This window comes from Solanum tuberosum, unplaced genomic scaffold (genome assembly GCF_000226075.1).
Source record: "Solanum tuberosum cultivar DM 1-3 516 R44 unplaced genomic scaffold, SolTub_3.0 scf00098, whole genome shotgun sequence".
In the NCBI taxonomy this organism is placed as follows: domain Eukaryota; kingdom Viridiplantae; phylum Streptophyta; class Magnoliopsida; order Solanales; family Solanaceae; genus Solanum; species Solanum tuberosum.
In genome coordinates this window covers 122,973-135,468 of record NW_006239026.1, presented here as the reverse complement: position 1 = coordinate 135,468, position 12,496 = coordinate 122,973, and the positions used below count along the sequence as shown (strand labels likewise).

Below are 12,496 nucleotides of genomic sequence, written 5' to 3'. Positions count from 1 at the left end.
TTACCATTAACAACAAAAACCAATACAACTAAAGAGCAGCTAACCTCATAACCACCTTCTAGGAAGGGTGCTATGAGAATTAAGCCTCCAACAAGCCTCAATTACGAAAGAATGCTTAATTCGGGAGGATGAATAGCCTCCACAAGTTAGTTCTCCTGTGCGATGCCACAAGTGAAATCGCACAGAGACGGATTTTGAAGTCTATGAGTTCCTACAGTAATCTCAAATCAATTTACAATGATAACTAGGTTAATTTTAAGCATATGCAATCTGAATGTGGACACAGCATACTGCAATTCTGACTTTACAATCATTTTTGGTATTGCACAGGCAATCATTTTTTTTATTAATTTCTCAGCTAGAATCTGATTCTGCAGTCCGATTAAATTTGGATTCACGTATTGTAGGGTCTGTTTCTGGGAGTGACGCTTTTAACATGAGTTTTTCAATTTCCAGTAGCTTTAAGCTCGAGACCTTTGATTATGGGTGGAGGGATCCTAACCATTCCACCACAACCCAAGTCGGTGGGCAATCATATCTAGTTTAAAAAGCAGCACACGCAATTGATAAAGGTTTTTTTTTTCTCAAATGGATTACACATAGACAACACTTCCAAATTTTTTTAATTATCTTTTCATAATGATTCTTATAGTATTAATAAAACTAATCACGTGATTATTAAAAATAGCACACCACATTAGAAATTTAGAATTTGTACAGCTTAGTTGACACACATCAGTTATTTGTATTTAATGAAGGTTTAATTTTAGTTATTTAGTGTGTTCGAATTCTAATCACTCAGATTATTTAAGTCTCATTTGTTTGCATTTAATGAAAGTCTTGATCCTAATTATTCAAATCTCAAAGAATTTATACAAAGTTGACAGTTCACCACTACTCAATCCACTTCACCGCTAACTGCTACCCCGCCCCCCTCCATTATCCTCAATTTTAACCACCGTCATTGTCAATCACTATAGTTAACCGACAACTTAACAAGCCACCATTTACAATCATCATCACAAATCACCATTACCGCAATAGTCACTAATCATTAGTGATCGACAATAACCCCCATTAGCCACCTTCATCATTCATTTCATCATTAGCTATAAGTTATCACTATCCTCCATCATAATTATCGGCCACACCATCACCACTAGCTAGCTACTATCCACAACATCCACCATTAGCCAACACCAACCCGATTGGCACCCATAAAAGTACTAGCACCAACTAGCTATCATTACCACCAACCATCATATTATTTTTTAAAAATATATTATTGATATAGTATTAGGTTGATTCAGATTAAGACATAAATCTTAATATGCAAATGTGTATTCAAATTCAAAAACTTTTAAATAAATAAAGATTAGGAAACATATAGGAAGATAGCAAAACAGATAAAGCTGTTCCCCCTATTTATATAAACCACTAACTTTCATCAAGTTTTGGGCACAAACATGAAAAGGGCTTCTTTAGTGTTGTGGTTTTGTCTCTTCCTAATTTCTGTTCTAAGAGAATCCAAGGCAGCTTCTCAAGCAGAAGGCCATGGAGTTTACATTGTTTACATGGGTTCCAAGGGTTCATCTGATGATCAGCTCCCTCACAACAAGGTATGTCATCGTTTGTCCAGTTATTGTTTAGCTGCTATAGCGAAATATTGTTATAGAGCAGTCTAACTGTAATTGGATACTCGAGCCGGAGTCCAAGCAACATACCTTGTTATTACACTTCCTCTAATTGAAGAACAATTTACATTTTACACTTCATTAGGAGAAAGAAAGCAGTGGTGCACAGCTACCCAAAAAGTTTCTCAGGATTCGCAGCACGTTTATCAGATGACGAAGCTCAGTCGATTGCTCAACAACCCAGAGTTCTCTGTTTTTCCCGATCCAGTTTTTCAACCACACACGACGCGATCATGGAATTTTCTTAGGGATCAATACGATCTGGTCCACGATTTCCCTTACAGATCCCGTTCGAAATCAACCTCAAATGGAGCAGACACCATAATTGGCTTTTTGGACTATGGTAACTAGGAACCAAACTGCAAAAAATCTCATTGCACTTTGTTCATTCTTTACTACTAACAATAGTAAATCAAATAACATCCTGGATTACGTTTTAGGAATATGGCCTGAGTCGGAGAGTTTCAATGACAAAGGTATCAGTCCAGTCCCATCGCAATGGAAAGGCACTTGCACCAGAGGTTATGATTTCAATTCTTCCAACTGCAACAGGTAACAATCTTTTTTTGTGTCCATGGTGGCGGGTCCAGTGTGTTAGTTATGAGTTCACGGAACCAGTAGCTTGAGGTCGCTGTAGGAACCCATAAACTTTAAATCTTGGATCCGTCTTTGTGTGTCCAATATGGACTATGTGAAGTTTTTGTAAGTGGTCTTGTATCAGGAAACTGATTGGAGCAAGGTTTTATGACGATCCTGGCGCATTTGAATCACCTATAACGGGGACACCTAGGGACCATGACGGGCATGGTACTCATGTTGTAGCCACAGCAGCAGGGAGTCCAGTGGAAGGTGCATCCTATTATGGCTTAGCAGTAGGAACTGCCCAGGGCGGGTCTCCAGCGTCCAGGATTGCAGTGTACCGTATATGCAATCCTACTGGATGCAGTGGATCGGCTATTATGAAAGCTTTTGATGATGCTATTGCAGACAGGGTCGATATCATCAACTTATCAATTGGTCAACCAGCTGGAGCAGAGGACGAGTTCTCAAGAAATCCTATCGCCATCGGAGCCTTCCATGCTGTACAGAAGGGCATTTTTGTTGTCGCCTCTGCTGGAAACGATGGGCCTTTAGAAGAAACTGTGGTCAATGTTGCTCCTTGGATTTTCACAGTTGCTGCAACAACTATTGACAGAAACATTGAGACACATATTCTCTTAGGCGGGAACAAGATAATTAAGGTATTTAAAAGAAAAAGAACACAGTTATTCGATATAGCCACTAGCTATCTATTATTTCAAGAACGTCTTTTAATACTGTAAAGACATGGCACCTGACCCTAACTCAACCTCAAAAGCTAGCTCAAGGAGGGAAGGAATGTTCAAGTCCATATAAGCAGGCTACCAGTCTATTTCCCAACCAATGTGAGACTCCAACAAATACCCTTGTTGATTTTCAGGGTGGAGGTATTAGCTTTTCCGATCTCAATAAATCTCCCGTTTATCCGTTGTTGGACAGTCTATCTGTCAAATTACACGGGGAATTTGTTTATGACGGTGACGCAAGGTAATTGGAAATTGATAAGTGTACCAGTTTCCATTTCTGAAGCTTCACTGGGAATTAAATTTTTTACATACTTCCAACTAACTTGAGCAATGTTTCAGAGACTGTGAACCAGATACACTAGACGAACACAAAGTCAAGGGAAAAATTATTGTTTGTGAACATCTCGACGATGACTATTCACTCAATGATAGGTTAGGTGAAGTAAGAAAAAAGGGTGGCATCGGGTTTATATTACTTCTTCCTGATGATGAGCTCATAACAGCACCAAAAATAAGATCATTTCCGGGAGCAGTAATCATTCAAGAAGACGGCATAAAGATTCTCTCTTACATCAACTCAACAAGGTACTCACTTTACTTCTCAATAAGCACCTACCAAATTGCTAATGACACCTTCCTGTTCTCTAAAGGAACCCGGTGGCAACAATTTTACCAACTGTTAGTGTAGATAATTTCAAACCGGCTCCTGTTGTGGCTTTCTTCTCATCAAGAGGCCCTAATTATAACACTCGAAGCCTCCTAAAAGTAAGCACTCCTTATTCAAACTTCTTCTTTTTTCAAATTTTGAACCATTGTTCGATCTGTGCCCCTTGCGTAATGCCATGCTAGACTTCTTTCTACTTCCAATTTTATTGGATATCCATCTCCAAAGGGGCAGTAAGGGCTCGTGATTACTTACATACTTATGTTATATAACAGAACATATGTTTCATGCAAGATTATCAGTAGATCACATACCAAATGGTTTCTGACATGTGCTCGCAGCCGGACATTGCAGCACCAGGGACTGCAGTACTTGCAGCTTGGCCCGCAAATAACACAAAATTGACACGGTCTGGCCAAGAACCACCATTATTTAACATCAACTCGGGTACTTCCATGTCCTGTGCTCATGTTTCTGGAGTTGTTGCAACACTGAAGTCTCAAAATCCCACATGGAGTCTGTCAGCAATCAGATCAGCTATAATGACCACAGGTAGCAACCTGATAATAGTTTAAGTACATTAGCGCACCAATTAATGGCCATTACGAAAAGTCTCATCCCCCCCTCCCCCCCACCCCCACTTGTTTCTTTTAATAGCTTTTCAGCAGAGCAATTTGAAGAGTCCAATAGTCAATAGTGTATACGGAGAATCCCTTGCCACGCCATATGCCTTTGGGGCAGGAGTAGCAACTATGTCTGGACCACTAAAACCAGGTTTGGTTTACGAGACCGAGATCACAGACTACCTGCAATTCCTCTGCTCTACAGGCTATGACACATCAACAATAAAACTCATCTCAAAGACATTACCAAACGATTTTCCATGCCCCACAGGCTCCAGTGATGATTCAGTGTCTAATATGAACTACCCATCAATAGCTGTTTCTCTGTCCAAGGTAAGAGAAACCAAGGAAGTTACCAGAACGCTAACTAGAATTAGTGACGAAGAATCAGAATATACAGTAATCATAACAGCGCCAGATGTGTTGAGAGTCGAAGTGAGTCCAAAGAAATTGAAATTTACAAGTGACAGGAAGAAACTGAGCTATCAAATGACTTTCAAAGCAATGTCTAGAGAGAGAATTTTTTGGATCAATAACATGGACCAATGGTAAGTACAACATTCGAAGTCCATTTGTTGCCTCCCTTTGGTAATATTTTCATTAATCTGCTACTTAACCAGTCTAAAAAAGAGGGCTGTAAGCAATGCACTCATATGAATCCTGAATAAAAGGTTCTCAATAGAGAAACTGTATTTTTCTCATGATATTCTTGCTTTATAAGTCTTTATTTTCTTGATACATATAGTTAACACGTGCAGCCGGGGGCGGATCAACCAAGGGAGTAGGAGGTGCCACGGCACTCACAAACCTCTGGCTGAACTCATATATTCTATGTATATATGGAAAAAGTTGCATATATACTAAATGATGGCACCCGGATTAGTAAACATTCACGAGGTGTCACTGGCAATATCTATGTTTAGAAATACTGTGACACTCGTAACCTCGAAAATTTGGATTTGCCATAGCGTGAAACAATCATAGAGCAGTACAGCTATTGGATTCCAACTAGGTGCTCACATTTCTTTCAGTCTCAAAAGCACAAAAAACACCACAACATATACTCCCTCCATTTAAATTTGTTCTTAGTTTCCTTTTAAGCCTGTTTAAAAGGAATGTCACTTATATTTATTTTGTCATAAAAAAAAAAAAAAGGAATGTCACTTTCTATATTTAGTAATTCTTTACCCCTAACATCCAATTTGACATATTTAAGACCACAAGATTCAAAGGACATTTTGGTACATTACACACATTTTTAGTTTAAGACCACAAGATTCAAAAGTTCTCATTATTTTCTTAAACTTCGTGGTGAGTCAACTAAGATAAACAAATTGAAACGGAGGGAGTATTATGTAATGAACAGAAATGAGATGTACATGAGTAGTGCGAAGTTGTTCAAAGTACAGTCACATGTTGTGCGTTAAATGAAACGGGAGCGGAGCTTGCATGCCGATTACAGATTAAGCAGAACCCAATAGATCTAGCATAAATCTTATATTTCTATAAAAAAAAATTACTTAATATGTATAAATAATTATCGTGAACCGAGTAACTATTTTGTTTTAGAATCTAGAACACAAACTCAAAATCTTAAGTCACTCTGAAACTAAAGCTCTATCAATCAAAATCCAGTGATGAAGCAATTGACGAAGGATGATTGGACGAAATGTAGTTGTTTTGACCTTGCTTCTTAATGTTTGTAAATTGCAGAGGTTGCAGAAAGTAAATATTTTGTGTCATCTTCACATGTACTACTCTTTTTTAGTCTGTCACACAAATTATATTATACTTCCTTAATCAGAAATAATTTAACATATAATTTTTCATTTTACCCTGAAAGATTTATAGCTACACAAATTTCTATGATTTGTTTTAGGCCATAGGGTTTGAGTCTTCATTTTTTTTTCTTTTCAACTTTGTACCTAGTCAAACACCGCAATATAAATTGGGACAAAGGAAGTACTTACTAGTGCATATTAGTATCTCTCTGCAACCTTTATTTCTCTGGTCGATGTCCTATTCACATAATATATTTGCTGATCATATCTTTTTATCTTTTTATGAGAAGGGTAATGTTTATAATATTTTCTTATTTGGTAATAAAAGGCATTGAGAATTTTTTTTTCTGCCACTGCCTGAAAAAGGAGCTTCCTGTTCTCATCTTCACATAAGTTAATTTGATTATTTTCTGGAGAAAATATGCTTTGAGAAAGTACCTAAAAGTAGATCTTACTTTTTACTGCCTAGAGTAATACTAAGAGCCCATTTGGATTGGTTTAAAAGTCGGTCAAACCTACTTTTAAGACAGTTTTTGACTTCTGAAAGTGTTTGGCAAATATAAAAAATAACTTAAAATAAGTCTAAAATGGCATAAAATAAATTACGAAGTGTTTGGCAAGGTAAAAAATGACTTAAAATAAGTCAGAAACCAAAAGTAGGTCTCCCCCTACTTTTTATTTTTTGACTTAAAAGTCATTTCATTTGACTTTTTATTTTTGACTTAAAAGTTACTTTTTTTAAGCCAATCCAAACGGGCTCTAAGACTAATTTTTCTAGGGAAAATCTCATTTTTCTATCTCAAATTTTCAGTTTAAATTAATATGTAAACCTTTGTCGTATGTTGACTAATGTTAAATGAAGCAGCAGCAACAACAACAACAACATACCCAGTGTAGTCCCACAAATGGGGTCGGGGTAGGGTAGGATGTACGCTAACCTTACCACTACAATTTTAAAATTTAAAAACTAATCTATTTTAGCATGCAAGAAGAATTTTTTAGAAAACTCATATTCCAATATCATATATAGTTCATTGATGAAACCGGAGAGTGAAGGTGAATATATAAACACCATAACTGGCAGTTCCCTACAAATTGTAGAGGTTACATTTCGACAAATGTGAACAAGTTAGCTCAAAGTAATGTTACAATGTGTTATGGTAAAAGAAAATCAAATGATAAACGAATGAACAATAACAATATTAGTAGGCAAGAATTGTTGAAATGTCATAAATTGGGCCATCAGTTAGGCCTTCACTTTTTATAGGGAGAAAGAACCAAGAATCATGCTACTGTAACAATGAAATCCTTCACTTACATCGCTTGTGCAGCTCAGTCAAGAATATTTTGAGCAAGTTACAACTTCTAAAGAAGATAAAAAGAACTCTATGTTTCCAGCCTTTACTACTCATGAAACTAACTCATTTACATGAGGCACTTTTCTTGAACATGTAAAAAATTGTGTTTGCTGTCACTGGATTTACATTTGACTTCTTGAAAAGAAAACTAAGTTGATAACTTACAGTCGAACTACTGATATTATGATAGAAAGATCTGTTGCACCTTGAAAGGGTTCCACCTTTGTCACTCTCCTGCAGAGAAGCTCTTGTAATGAGAAAATAAGAATGAAACTACAGTTTGAACAAATGAAAGAGTGAAAAGTCGTTCCGTTCAGTAACACTCACATTCTAAATGTTGTCCTTCCACTTATACTTGTCTATGAGGCAAAGAATGACATCAGTTCTTTGTCAAAATCTAAATCATAATCAGAATTATCAAAATGACTTTGGACATCAATCCCCAAGTCAAATGGGCTGCCAAGTGTAGCATATGACGAGCCAATAGTAAGTGGAGATGCAAAAGGCATATCAATATGTCTGTCATGATTATTCCCGAACACGTCTTTTCCATCATGGTGATTGACTTTAGAATTTCCACTTCCGTGAAGCGACAGACCAACACCAGAATCCCTTGGCCTAATCTGAAGTTCATTGCATGCCAAGTGGGACTGTGGTTCCGCATGTGTCGACCCAAATTCAGCTGAAGAATAAGAGTGATATACAGGTGGTTGACTGAAGTTAGAAAATTGAGACCCATGAGCAAATTCAGAAACTTGCAGTTCAGTGTGTACAATGGAACTGTGAGGTCCATATTGCAACCCATTGTTTGGAGGTCCATAATGCGATAGGGAAATTTGTGGTCCATCATTCATCCCAGAAATCTTCTGGAGACCATGGAACTGAGCGTCTTGAAATTGATGCTGAACTATAGAGCCTTGATTTTCAAGATGCATCTCTGATTCATAAGGGACAACTGCAGAATTTAGAGACATCGGATAAAGTGATGGCCCAGCACCTATATATGTATCCTCTGTAGAGACTACATTAGCTGATGGAACGAATGATAGGTTCGAGTCTTGTAATCGTAACTCTGATTGACTCTCTGTGTCGTTCTCTACAGGCTTTGTTGCTTCGCTCTTGTCATTTCCCTGTAGGCTGTCACTCGTTATACGTCCAGCCAATAGCATTTCTGAACTGTTTATATCAGGTAATGTGTTACTATGCTCGTCACCATGTAGCAGAGATGGTTGAATCTGTTTCTCAGTAAGGTTTGACCTAGCACGTTTTCTCCTTCGATGGTGTCCATCTCCTTTCTCCGTACTTTGGTGAGATTGACGAATGGCATTTAGAGGATGAAAATGATTTCTCCTCTCATTCCTAGACGATACAGAGCCAATACCATCATCAGTGCCATCAACATCATAGTCGCTGTCACTGCTAATTAAAGATTTCTTCTTTTCACCACGGCTTCCAGCTGGTTCCTCTATGCTAGATGATCCATTCTCACTGCCTGCTTGTTGGAGGGTTGCTTCCTCTCTGCTTAAAACAGCCAGCCAAATTGAGCTCTCCTTAGCAGTCATCTTGTCCTGCAGACTCTTCGATTTGCGGATTAATTTCCTGATCTTTGCAATATCAGGTGACATATGCTTTATGACAGCAGTTAGAACACCAACTTTCCACATCTTCTTCAAATCATGCGGCTTTCTGTATGGCGGTTTCTGACCCTTAGGTAGTCCCATTTTAGCCCACCATCCCTCATCCCCAGTTGGCCACCACGGTGGCGAGATACCTTTCTCCAGTGGGTATTTCCGTTGAGGCGGATCACAGTGTTGCATTAAAGAAGACAAAAGGGACCCCAAGGTAGCATCTTGCAAGTCTTCCAAGACACTTTGTGGGTTCCCATTTGGGCTGCCTACACCGTCTCCTCTTGCTAGACATTCTGCTTCGTACTTGGCTATTGCAGCAAGACCATTCTTATCAAACTTCACCTTCTCCTTCCACCAAGCTCTTATGTTATCTGACGAACCGCTCACAGGTTTACCCTTATCAGGAATGATTCCATAAACAAATCCTCGAGCATTGCACACCTCCATGAGCTTCAACATGTACTTCAAAATCCCATCTTGAGCTCTTGACATCTTTTTCCGCGTAGCCTGATCAGTAACTTGTTTATTGTCCTGCTTCTCTGCAGCTAGCTGGGCTGCAAGCTTCTGTTTTTCCTTGAGCCGCTTGAGCTTGACACGGTCCTTCCACATCCGTCTCTCCAATTCGTTTGGCTCAATTTCTTCATCGCTGACATCCTTTTCGGCTATGTTATCGCACTTTATGTCATCAATTTCAATGTCCGAGCTGTTCCCAAACACATCAGCATTAATCATATCACTCAATTCCAAAGCAAAATGCAAGTAAAACTATATCTATCTATCCAACAGAGGTACATAATCCAAACTCCAAATCTTTTTTTATTCGTAAAAACAGCAAACTTCAATGTCAAAGAACACACAATTCAGACTTGCAAACACCAAAGACTAAAGAAACTTCAAAGTGACCACAAAAAGCAACAAACTTTTTGTTATAACCATGGTGTCCGGGCTAGCACCTCGACCAATTTTGTCGACCAAGCTAACCACAAAAAGCAACAAACTCACACTACAGAGGACTCGTTCCTTCAAATCCAAGATTCAATTTTTAAGCTGCCAATGCAGGAACCTTGCTCAATTTTAGCAATTGAACAAAAACTCCAAGTTAGTTCTCACATACCCAAATTCTGAAACACTATAAAAGAATTAATCAACATACACAAAACGATCAAAACTCGTAAAACCCTTCAAGATAGATAAAATTACAGCTTACCCAAATCACATTTTTGTTAAATTGATGAAAACAATTGGTCACAACCATCCAAGATTTTACGTTGGGCACATATCCTGTGGAATTAGTCAAGGACTCAATGTGCCCGCAAGCTAGCCCGTACACCACGATTATCAACAACAAAAAAAGACTTCACATTGGGTTTACACAAAGCTCAAAAAACAACACAACCCAAAAATTTATAACACAAATAATGAGAGACAAAGAAGCAAATAAAACAAAACCAAGATTCAATTTTTATGATTGCTAATACAGGAACCTTGCTCAATTCCCAACAATTGAGCAAAATCTCCACTTCAAGTTACTTTTTTTCTTCTTTTCTTAACCCCCTTCTCTATACGAACTCTCGCCCTTTTGCTCCCTTGGTTGACTTGAACCCACAACCTTAGGGTTCGAGTTCGAGGCAAAGGGTGCTTAACATCCGAACAACCCTCTTGTCTCACATACCCAAATCCTCAAATACTAACAAAAAAAATTAATCAACATACACAAATGATCACAACTCATAAATCCCTTCAAGATTGTAAAGATCAAAGCTTTAGGCATTTTGATGAAACAACAACACAACAAAACCCCAAAAAGAGAACAAAAACACAAAATAAACACAAATAGTTCAAAGGGTATATACCTGACATCAATTTCAATCTCATCCATCACAGCCATGTTAATACAACAAATTGCAGCAAGATAGCTTCAACCCTAAAAAGGGTATCAGATTTTATACCTTTTATCTCTCAAAAAATTTTAAAAAATAAAAAAAGGTTTTAAAATCAAGAATATTTAATAGTGAAAAATTCATAAAACAGAGACAGTGAAGACTCAGAATTTCAGAGGAAAAAAAACACAGAAAGGGGACACAGATAAAGACAGGTAAAGATTTAAAATGGCTGAAAATCCTCCAAAAAGATTGAAAATGGGAGAATTTTTTTAGACAAAGATTTCTTCTAATAAAGGGACAAAAAGAAGAGGAGGAAAATCATCAACGCTTACCCTTTCTTTTTTTATATATATATTTATATATAAAAATCTTTTTTAGTCATTACATTTAGAAATTCAATAACTTATATTCCTAAATTAGAAAAAAATAATGTTTATACCTTATTTGTTTTGCACAATATAATTTTTTTAACCAAAGAAGGAAAATAATGTTGAATACTTTAGTCAACTGTGAGAGAATAATTATGATTAGTGCTTACATAGATTTTGTTGTTAGTTGCATCTTATATGACATAGTTTGACTGAATAAGTAGTTTTTAAAAAATGTTTTTTTTTTACGTTCTTTATCTTAATGTGTTATAATATTTGTATGTTTGAAACTTGTAATTTTAAGTAGTGTAAAAAAATAATATCATATACAATGAAACAGTATGAATATAAATAGAAAGGATAGATCGAATGTATGAAATATTTTATGTTTACGTAAAAGTTTTAAAATAAAATGTCATACTTCAATTACTAAATATGATACAAGCAATTACCCCTTTTTAGCACTATAATTAATTTTTTATTTTACGACTTGAGCTCGTGATCTAATAGAAAATATGATGTGGCAAAGGAGGAGACAAGTTTGACAATCTTATCTTTTGTCTTATTCTCAGAATAGAACAAAAGAGGAAAGCTTAGAAACAAGTGAAAATGTCCAAATTCAATGAATTTATGAATGCGTCCAGGTTCAATGAATTTGTCTTTTTTTTAAAAAAAAATATTTATTGATTTATTTGAAATCATTATTTTATTTGACCATTTATCCTTTTTGTTTTCCTCAAGGGAATTTATCCCCTCTTTCCCAAGAAAATGTAATCAATTTTTTTTTAAAAATAAATAAATTTATATAGTAAAGTCTTTAGTACTGCTATAACTTAACGACCAAAAAATTCTGCTTCGAACTTCAACCCCTTTGAGTTGGTCAAGGGGTAACAATCTTTGACACCCTACAATATTACAACAGGTAGGGACTTGTCCATCAGCCAACTTTGCAAGGGGTGACATGAGTGCAACGATCACTAAAAACAATCAATGAACAAAACACAATAGACTTATCAAGGTTGTTAGATTTACAAAGAAGTAAACGCCCCAAAAAACTAAAGGAATTCAACGTCCAACATATATAAATATACAATTTTTGACCTTATATATACAGTATAGTTTTCGACAACCCCTTGCACCACCATTGGATCCATATATACTATTGGATATAG

At 36.7% G+C, this 12,496-nt stretch overlaps 1 protein-coding gene and 1 pseudogene across 1 annotated transcript; one reads left to right on the top strand and one right to left on the bottom strand.

Moving 5' to 3' along the window:
• Positions 1 to 1,372: 1,372 nt before the first annotated feature.
• Positions 1,373 to 5,144, top strand: LOC102582398 (CO(2)-response secreted protease-like; annotated as a pseudogene).
• A 2,218-nt stretch (positions 5,145 to 7,362) lies between these two features.
• Positions 7,363 to 11,216, bottom strand: LOC102590311 (ETHYLENE INSENSITIVE 3-like 3 protein). Its single transcript, XM_015309208.1, has 3 exons — positions 10,927 to 11,216; positions 7,773 to 9,776; positions 7,363 to 7,679 (listed from the first exon to the last, which is right to left on the bottom strand). The coding sequence occupies exons 1-2, from the start codon at positions 10,959 to 10,961 to the stop codon at positions 7,805 to 7,807; spliced, it is 2,007 nt and encodes a 668-aa protein (XP_015164694.1). The 5' UTR covers positions 10,962 to 11,216; the 3' UTR covers positions 7,363 to 7,679; positions 7,773 to 7,804.
• Positions 11,217 to 12,496: the final 1,280 nt, after the last annotated feature.

Coding starts and splice junctions, on each gene's coding strand:
- LOC102590311 (XM_015309208.1), bottom strand. CDS start 10,961: ATGGCTGTGATGGATGAGATTGAAATTGATGTCAG. Junction 9,777..10,926: donor GAGATTGAAATTGATGTCAG/GTATATACCCTT, acceptor GTTTGGGAACAG/CTCGGACATTGAAATTGATG.